General features: G+C 37.5%; 1 protein-coding gene across 1 annotated transcript in view; it reads left to right on the forward strand.

Moving 5' to 3' along the window:
- HHIP (hedgehog interacting protein) overlaps positions 1–9,928 on the forward strand; it is a 65,364-nt gene extending 55,436 nt beyond the window's left edge. The window contains exons 12-13 of the mRNA XM_054392351.1: positions 8,276–8,424; positions 9,735–9,928. Of these exons, the coding sequence (XP_054248326.1) occupies positions 8,276–8,424; positions 9,735–9,928 (343 nt within the window). The remainder of the gene's footprint in view (positions 1–8,275; positions 8,425–9,734) is intronic.
- The last annotated feature ends 860 nt before the right edge of the window (positions 9,929–10,788 follow it).

The raw sequence follows: 10,788 nt of genomic DNA on the forward strand, positions 1-10,788 counted from the left end.
CGCTCAGTGCTGCCCAGTTTCCCACCTAGATTCACATTCTTTGCATGTTTCATGGAAGTGTAGATATATTTAATGAATCAGCACAGGTGAAAGATACCTCTGGTAATTCTGAAGCCAAATAACTTGTAGATACCACAGAGATTACACAGCATCAGTGAATGGCAGATGCTGGAATTGTCCCCAGCACTACTGCTTCCTTACCTGCCACTGCAGTGGGGCAGTGTACAGCAGGAGCTGGCTCCAAAGGTTAGTACTGGCTGGCAATACCTATTCTGTATACTGAAAAGCTGCTACAGAAAATAATTTGACAGTACCAGCTAGCAGACAAGCCATCCCCATCAGTTCCAGTCTCATTTCCTCAGTTTCAGTTCTGCCTTAAGTCCCAAGTGACAAATTCAGTCTTTCCCAAGCATCTCTTCAGTTGTACAGGAGGTACCACCAATGAAGAATAATGGAGAGAACTGAATCCTCAGTGGGTGTGAATTGTCACTGCTTACCAGGTTTCAACATCCTCCCACATCCCTGCATTTACCTGTCTCTCCCTGGAAAGAAACCTTCTGTCCTTGGACTATGTGCCAAAAATACACTAAATTCTTTAATAGCTCTTAAAGCACTGTTTCCAACAGCTTAGAAATCCCACTCAAATTATTTATAAGACATGGAATTAATATGATTAGTTGAATTATTTAATTTACCAATTGTTAAGTGAGGCTAATTGAAAATTATCAAACCAGAGTTTCTCAATATGTGGTCTTTGCAGAGCAGCTAGAGCTATGAAAATATTGAGGAATCTGGAAAGACTACAAAAATCCAGTTCCCAACATGACGCAGGGGCCCCAGAAGCAGGAAGAGTAGGTGACTAGCAAATACTCACTTTATCTGGAGAAATACCATTTCTCCATGATGAATCTTGCTTCTCTATCAGACCGAGTTTGTGGCTTGTAAAGGCACTACATCCATCCTGCAAAACCATCAAAAGTAACACAAAATGAAACATCCAACAGAAATTAAGTTTGTGGTATTCATTACTTTGACCACATCATACCCTGCAAAATCAACTGCCTATCTGATCAGCTTCTACTTCAGCATGTCTCCCTGTTAGCATCACATATGGTTAGGGTTGCATTTGTGGTTTTGCTGTTGACTGCTTAAGACAGGAATTTATTTTCCTGTCAGAATTTAAATTGGAAAAATTATTATTGGCACAACAAGTGAATTCAATAATAACTTCATGGAACCGGATGCGCGCTGTACTATAAGTTCCAGTAGAGTTTCAGTGGTTTATAACCACACTATCCCAAACCTTTAGCAAATCACTTGGAAGCAGATGTTACTGCAGGTTAGTACAGACTGTCACTCAAGGTTATTATGAATGTTTTATTTATGCTTTCTGGTATTAAAAACATTTTTTTTAGAACAAAACTTGCCATTCTTACCAGGATTGTTTAGTCTGTTGGTGTATGGTTTTAAGTGAATTTTACACCCTAAATCCACTATTAGTATCTAATTACATGGGGCTGCCTTGTTTGACCTCGGCTTTTTGTTCTTGTTACCTCTTCCAGTAGGGTGGTCTTCAGCTGACATACCTGAAAGGCCAGACCTCCCATTGCTGCACTCACGGTTGGCTGTTTTCATGTATGGAAAAGGGTCAAGACTGTGTTTGGTTACTGGTGAAAGTAACCAGAAAACTATGAAATACTTTTGTAAATTGGCACACGGTTGAAATTAAGCAGGCTGTGGCAAAGGGATGGAGTTTTTGGTAACATTTTTTAGAGAGAGGGGGTAATTTTCACTCAGACAAAGTTTTGAGTTTTGCTGGGTTTCAATCTCACACCATTGCAGGCTTTTAAGTGAAAGATAATGAGTTACTTCCAGAAAAAAGCATTGCAGCTTTATTTCTCATTTCATGCTAATTCCACATTACACATGTAAACAATTCAATAGTTCCATGGCTTTGGCAAACGTTCATATAAAGCTTTATAAATACAATATTAATTATGTCCACATGCTTATATTTTTTGTATGCTAATATTTTGTGGCTCCTTTTAGTGTCTTCCTCATGGTATATGCCATACAAATATATCAAATATAAGTGTAAACTGTAGCACAGTAAGCTTTCTAGAAGACAAAACAGGTGGGCTATGAGCATCAGGTATGAATAAAGTCAGCAAAGTATTGATTTATCAGATCTTAGGAATTCATTACTTAAAAAACCCTGCAAGAGGCAGCCCCTGGCAGACTCACTAACTCACAGAGAGCCTCCCATGCATGGGACAGTGTAAAAGAATAAAAAATTATTATTCCTTGTGGTAGCCCCTTGCTGGAAATTAATAACCTCATGCAAAACCCAATATTCTTCTGCTGGTGGTCATTCATAAGCTGCTGCAAGTTTACATAATTACTCTTTTATTCTAAATAATAAATGTTACTTGGACATGCAGGATTTAGTTTCTGTTGATCTTTGTAGAAAACTACTGTGTAATCAAATTTGTTCTCAAACTTAATTGTGGCCCTGATTTCCTTGTCTCAAAAACAGATAAAGAAAGAAACCTACTACTTGCATATTGTTAGCAGCAGAAAAAAATTCAAAATAAGGGGGCAGGTTAAAACATTAAAGATCAGAGGATGAGGGTAATTCAGAAAACTCTGCATTAGTCTTCAGTACTGAGCAATGGGAAAGTCCTGTCCTGAAACAGTCCTTCACATGTAATAAAAAATGAGGTGTTAAACTGAGGTGATATATGACAAACATCAACAGAGAGGTTCTGGATCCCTCCATCATCAAGGCACAAACATTAAAATCAAAGCACCAAGAAACTTTTGCTCAGTTCCTCCAAATACTTTGTATCACCAACAAAATAGCCTCCCATCAAAAGCACAGAATTAAATAATCCTCCTCTTTGTAACAAGGTTGCTGTAATGATACATTTGTATTTGGGAGCTTTTAGACAATGAAGTGATAAATCAGAAACAGAAAAGGTAGAAATTAATGTAAAAAAAGGCAAGTATGTGAGGTGCTGCCAAACACACATGTACTGCCTATGTACAAAATGGAGTAGAGTGAAGAGTAAGGGTAATAGCACATTTAGCTTTGAGATTGGAGGAGATGTGGGAAATCATGAGTTGTAAACACCTAAAACCACATAAGGTAAATTAGTTAAACTAGCAGGCCACAAAATAATTTTCTAGGTTAAAACTGTCTCTGAAAAGTATATCCATTGCTTGCTGATTATTAAATGTTATCACAAGTAAACTACCTTCCAGGGTCAGTAACTAATGAGAAAATACAGGGAGAGAAAGACTAATGTACTTCTCAACAAAATGTCAGGCTTAGTCAGATGCCCTGAAATCAGTGCAAATACCAGCATCCGATAAAATTTCTTTACAACCAGAACATTTTTATTTTCTATTTTTCTACTTTCTGTTTTATAAGTTTTCTTTCTTGCTCTCTGTTTCTACATACCAGTAGCACATACAAAAACATCGATGAGTGCACAGGGAAAAACAGTGCTATAGAAAATGTGTATGGGTCCAAATATTGCAGTTAGCCAGCCACAGAAAAAAATAGGAGACAAACCCATTAGGAAAGAAAAAGTAATTATTTTGTAGCATGAAGAGAGGAGAAAAATCAGCTGTGGGCGGTATTAAAAATGCATATTTAAACATGAAAGATCTGTGGATAGGTTCGTATCGGCTGTAATTTAAACAGTATTACCAGCTGTTCTCTGAAAACCAACAACAGGGACAGACCAAGAAGTAAGAAAATAAACTTTGGAAGGTGGTAAAACAGCCATAGTGTGGCTTTGTAAGTTTTCTTTTGGAACACTTTTTATGATCACTTTTACCTGTAAGCAAGTTACAGATAAACTAAAGGAGATTTCAGAGAAGAATGCTCAAACTGATGGACAAGGCAAAAGATTTCCAGTTAAAAGATGGGACTAAACCTAGAAAGGTTTACAAGGCAGTCACATAGCATCCCCTGTGACATTCTAAGTGTTGGCCACTGTCAATACAGTGATTCCAAAGAGGATGAGTAATTCTTTTGACCAGGATAGCTCACTGGAGCCAGTAGGTGATGTCCACAGAAGAGGCAGAGCTCAAGTAATTGTTCTTGCACATGTAAGATTTCCTTTTCCTCATAACACCTTATAGATCTAGATTTCAATGTTTCACATCAACAGCCAGAATAGATGCTTTCCATTGGGCTGAAACCTGAACTTGGTTCAAACCATCTAACTCCTCTTTCATGCCTCTCCAAAGTATGTAATTCCACTTATTATCCTTTCCATCATCACCTTCTGGGACTTCTGCTATTGGAGAGTGTTCCCAAACAGGCTGATTTCAAACACTAAGGGACAATATCTAGGTCATACCTCATTTCAACATTGTTCAGGCCCTGTATAAAAACATTGGTGATTTTGTTCTCTAGTGTGAGTTGACAGCATTTGATAGTATGATAGAAGAGCAGCATTTATGGAAGTGTAGCCCTCTTACAGACTTTAATTACTATGGAAATGAAAATGCAGCAGAATATAGTATTAGACTAATCTGCATCAAGATACTCAGTTCTGATGGGTTGTAGATATACTCTGAAGCTACTACTGGAAACTCTCTGTAGAATGAGCCAACTTTCTTGGTGAATACTCTCACCAGCCCAGGTGGGCTGTGTGATTTCTTTCTGTTCAGAAAGTTACTATCCCTTAAGTCATTTGAGGGAATGGAAAGCCAGAATTAATGTCTAATTATGTTTAGTTTAGCCAGAGCATGCAAAATTCTTATCTCATTTACCTACCCACATGCAGTTACTATTCCCATAAGAGACACTAAAGAGAAATTAGAGCTTTTTGCAAATACCAGCCTAGAGAGTTTCACTTTACAGAAGTACTTCACAAAAACTCCTTTGTAACCACGATGGAAAAAGCAAAGGATTTTTTTCAATCACATCACAGCTCACTGACTATAAAAGTTTTTGTTTTGGTTCGTGATTCCCCCCCCACCCCCCCTTTTCTTTTCCCCCAGTCATTCTAGCATTGGCTATTAAGGAGTTCTCACTTTTTATCACTTTATAAGGAAAAAACAGCTCAGTTTATCTTTCGCTTATTTTCTGGAGCCTGCAGGAAGCCTCTGCCATGCTAAAGAAAGTCATACATAATAGAGCAGCTTTAGCCCAGTAAGCCAGTCTTTCCCAATTCATCAGTCAAAGTGTTATGCAAGTGGCCCCCTAAATTGATAAATTCCCACAGTGCCTGTTGACCCAGCTGCCAAGTGCTCATGCAGCAGGTGTTGTTTTCATGACCACCCTGACAGTAATACAAACTGTTTAGCAGTTGCACTGACCTCTTAGCTATTAACATTGATACAGGCTTCACTAGGGACTAGTTTTCAAACATGACAGAATTTCTTAAGACTAGAGGTCATGAACAAGTATACCATATAAGAATAAATTTGATATGCTGCTGAGTTTAAATCTTAAAAGCCGTGAGTTTTTTCCACATTATTCCCATGTAGTAAATCTGGAGACAAGTAACGAGCTTTTGGCATCTCTCCCAGGACTAAAGGTAGACTTTTTAATTTTAGAAGCTGTACCTGAAGAGATGCTATATTCACTCTATGACAAGTAGTAAATTTAGTCCATGACAAGTAGTGAAACAAGATTATTTTTACTTGACATTTTCCCTTACAAAGAAAAAAAAAAAACAAAAGTAATGCACAAATTTTGGTGATAAGCATCATTCTAACATCTAATATCTTGTGTGCAGTTAGTTGAAGCATAACATTCTTTCCATGCATTTTCTACAAGAAGCAGGATTTCTGTGTCCATCTCTCTTGTTCAAATTTGAACGTCCAAGACTTTTGTCTGGTTTAGTTTGGTTGGGTTTTTTTTCACCTTAGTGGGAAAGTAAAGATTTTTGATAATGTGTCAAAGGCGTGATGGAGGAATTGTTTTCTCTCCAGTACCATTGTATTACTGCTGAATCTGACCCTCCATTTGCATTGATTTATGTATGTCTGAGTTACAGGCTAGCACATACAGCAACTAAATCACTCTCTGTGTTTAGTGGAACTGTGAAGAGATGCACTAAAGAAGGCATGAAAGCCTAAGTGGTTCCAGGATGAGTTTCAATCTGTCCAAGCATGCTAGACTTTTATATGCCTCTAAACTAACAGTAGAGGCTACTTTCTTATACTAGCTACAGTAATGCAGCAAAAAATATTTTAAACAATCTAAAGCCAAGAATTCCCAGCTCACTGCACACGTCAGCAAAGGGACCCGACGAGGGCCCCAGCCCCTAGTACAACTTTTCCTCTATGTTCCATACATTTAGGGTTGTTATACAGTTTCATGAAAGCATGTTTTAACAAGCAAGATATACTGTACTGTACTGTATATATGAACAGCTCTTTAAGATAACTAGAATTGTACAGGCCATATAAATAGTCATTATCAGCTACATTTTTGGCTGACTTTCTGCGGAGCAAATAGTGCTTACTGTAAGAGTAATCAAGCTGTACCCTTTAGAGTTTTATAGATTGAGGGAGACAAGGAAAAAAATTCTCTCCAGCTCACAGTGTGGCTCCATCTATTCCTTTCCATTTTCAACGTCAAGAGACACAGTGAAGCACTAGTTATATAAACAAAATCATAGGCTTGTCTAAGTGCTGGAAAGATCAAGTCCCAACAGTCAGTTTCAAGCCTTATGTTATCTTTCTGAGATTCACTTCAGCTTATGCTGAGCCTGAAAATTTCCACCCCTTTAAAGCCTTAAGAATGCAAAGTGCAAGTGTTGTGGGGCAGAGACTGTTGATACGTGCTGGTACCCTAACAGCATTCAAATCCTGAGAAAGCAGTGTGGCTTTTCCCATAGCACAAGGAAACCCAGTAGTTCTTCTCACACACAAGAAGGATTCCACTGCAGCTGCATTTGTACTCATCTTCTCATAAGGCACTCTGCCAACCAGAATTTTTTCCATCTTTGTGTCTACTCCACCCCACCATTAATAAATATTATCCAAGGCTGATGAGTGCAAGTTATTGATTGATGGTAGAATAAAAAGGCAAGGTTACAGTCACAAGTACCAAGAGCACCAGAAAACTTTAAATCATAAAAGTGAGCAGCTGGATACAGAAAAAAAGGGTATGATTTCTATCTCCCAATTTAAATACAATTAACACCTATTCACCCCCATCTCCCAGCACTATCATAGATAAATATTTTACATCTATTAATAAAAGAAATCATTACCTTCACAAATGAAGTATCTCTGTGACCTCTCTGTGAGGTCACTCTTGCTAAAGACATGCCATTGGAGCTCTTTTCCAATAGATGCTCCAGGAGCCTGAGGTTATGTTTCCTGCTAAACGCAGTACTGTACTTGTGCTTGAGCAAGAAAAAGAGGATTCCCATTTAAAGCAGCATGAAAGAAATGGGCTTTAACAGAGACAGATGAAGAAAGGACATTGCTCAATGCTACAATCACCTCACTTTCAGATTTACTTCTTTCCCCCAAAGGTAGGAATTATAAGAAAGGTCTTTTTGCTTTAAATCTGAACATGAAAATAATATTTTGTAGAACTGTTTCCAAAACAACATTGCCTGTGAATTTCTTTTATAATTTTATAATTTTTAAGTGTAGAAACGTTCTGAAAATTTACTTTTACCCTATCTTTGAATGGTCCCATTGTGCATAGAAATATCTTCTTTAAATTCTGCTAGAATATGGGCTTCACTGATATTTTAAAAGCCATGAGTTAAACTAGTTCATTTTATTTTCTTTATCTTTGTTTTTTTCCCCTCAATATTTTTTCTGCTGTTGAAATAGGAGATAAACAAGGATGCCCAAGTTCCTGTCACTGTTTTCTGCAGAGGCATCATGTCCCTTCTTTCTCAGTCCAAAGATTATCCTTTTCTCCACAGAGGAATATCACTCTAGGGGTTTAATGTATGACAGAGTAATCAGTGCAAAAGTTTTCATTCCAGCGATTTGTTTATATTTTGGAGTTTAACACAATGAACAATGTGATTTTCTATTCTTTCTCATACAATTTTGGTTTGGTTTATTTGGATTCTAGCTGGACACTTAGCCAAAGTTTCCTTCAGCTCTCCACAAAACTATTAGAATCTTGGTCCTGCAAGTTTAAAAGTAATCCCCTTAGAACAGAGATTTCTCCCACTGATAATACCATAAAAAAGAATCAGACCTTTAAAAAACACCAAAGTTTTTCTCTTTGACCCCAGCTTGTAACTATCTGCTTGGTTCATATATTTTTATTCAGGCCTCTAGTCCCTGAAGAATGCAAAAGAACAGCTCAGCCTGCACCGATACTGACATCTGAATGCTCGAGGCATTGTCGGAACGGGCACTGCACTCCCACAGGAAAATGCTGCTGTAATCAAGGCTGGGAAGGAGAGTTCTGCAGAACTGGTTTGTACATAGATTCATAGCAACAAGTGAAAAAATGTGACATGTCATAATTTACTTTTAGTTATTTGCTGAAGGGAAATTTTCCTTTTATGTAATTGGCCATCAGTTCTGAGACATTAAAGAAATACTTATGACATGTAGGAGAACATAAGTCTTTAGATGCAGCTCTATGACAGATAATCTGAAAGCTGCAATGTACAAGAAACCTGCATAAAATACTTAGACTAAGAATATTTCTCCCCTAGATCCCACACAGCACTTAACAGAGATGTTCTAGGTTGGAGCTCAAGCTACTATTATAATATAAATAAGAAAGATTACCTCATGAGGCATTGGTTTCCTCCTAGTGAAATGCAAAACCTCATGATTAAAATCAAGAAACCTGGTTTTATTTAGTGTATTAAAAATCTCTGTAAATCAATATTAGAGCTTTGTTGTAATAGAGAATATTAAAGAGCAAAATGTCTGCACATAAGACATGCTATGGTTATCACAGTGCTGTGGCTGTACTCCAGAAGAAAATACTTACACAACTAAAGTTACTGATGGTTAGTTTTACAAACACTGGCTACAACTTAAAATAGCATATTTGAGGAACTTAAGCAAGATAATTAACCTAGAACTCTATAAGTAAATTGTGAGGCATCTGCTAAAAAGAGAGGGGAAAAGTTTGAAACTTAACTAACTGATAAAAGCTGTTTGATAAATACTCTGGCTCCTTTTTTGCTAAAGGAATTCAATGTTGTTCCAAGCGTAAGTGATTCAAGAGCCAAAGGAGTGCATCTCTGGTCAGTTGGAGCCTGCTCTGCTAAGGACAGCATGTAGTGCAGAACTCTGCATGTACAATCTCAGCTTTACCTGAGATGCAGTACTTGCTGCCTTGGAGATGCTGAAATACCTCACTTACTTCAGGACATTTTTGGGATGAGGTAGACCACCACTGTTTAAGGATCTAGATGTGCTGCATCTTGATTTCAAGTGATAAGGTATATAGATCCTAAAATCTTTGGAGCTGGATCTTCAATGCACTCCAGAATCAGACATGAACATTGGACACTTCAAAAAATCTGAGTTTCAGTCTGCCCTGGGTGACAGCCTCTCCAACTGACAAAATCACGTCCTCCTCCTAATATTCCAAACCTTTACAAAACACAATTTAGAAACTTCTACTATTTCCTCCTTTCTATTTTGTTTTTAATTTCTGTGCTGTATCATTAGAAGTTTAGCAGAGCTCTTGATGAATGCATATTGTGCCTTTGTGTTTGTGATGCTCTAAACATATCAGAAAATCGCTCTTTTTTTACCCACAGCAAAATGTGACCCAGCCTGTCGACATGGAGGTGTCTGCGTAAGGCCCAATAAATGCTTATGTAAAAAAGGCTATCTGGGCCCCCAGTGCGAACAAGTGGATAGAAACATCCGAAGAGTGACGAGGGCAGGTATTCTTGATCAGATCCTAGACATGACATCCTATTTGCTGGATCTAACCAGCTACATTGTATAGTTTCTGGGACTGTTTGGAAGCTACACTTTCAACGGGCATTTGTTTTGAATCCTGTCCTTTTAAAAAGACTGTGATCCTGCAACAAATACCGGTGATTTGATTTACTTCCTTAATTTAAGTATAATATCCACCAATGTGCAGAGCAATTCTGTATGTGTGTAAATATTCCCGTACGCCTCCGCAGACGTACCGACCCCCAGTAGATGCACACATACCCATGCAGGCACTATCACCCATATGGTTTTATGGCTAGTGGAATTTTTTTTTTTTTTTCATATTTATTTCTTCATGAGAAATAGTTTACAAAGTAATTCCACTGTAAACCACATTTTCAAAGTCAAAGGACTTGCGTGATGTCTTGATGGATTCTTTGACGCCCCCAAGCTCTCGTGTCTGTATCTATCTGAATTCTAGCAGTAAGAGCAGTTTTCAAACATCACTGTATAAACTGCTGGACTTAATGAATTCCAGTTGTAACAGTTTCTAAGGTGAACTGAACTACATCATGAGACAATACTGCAGAATTCCTTAATGCATTCCTATCTAGGCAATTCATTGTAAGACTGTAACCTTCACCTTCATCAATGTAACTCTATTACAGAATGTTGCGCATTTCTTTATCTAGCATAGATGCAAAAATCTGGTTATCGCAGCTTCATATCAAGATTGTTCCAAGTGTTTAATAATTAAATTATATTCGCATATTTCAAAACCAGTCATCCTAGAAGGTCTGCTTTTTATCATGTATTTTATTTAAGGATGGGCACTGGGCTCATGTTACATATTTATATTATTTTATTTTATTTTATTTTTATAATATAGACATCACCTAGATGAGACAGCTTTACCATGTCCTGTAA

This window comes from Indicator indicator, chromosome 25, assembly GCF_027791375.1.
Source record: "Indicator indicator isolate 239-I01 chromosome 25, UM_Iind_1.1, whole genome shotgun sequence".
Classification (NCBI taxonomy): Eukaryota; Metazoa; Chordata; class Aves; order Piciformes; family Indicatoridae; genus Indicator; species Indicator indicator.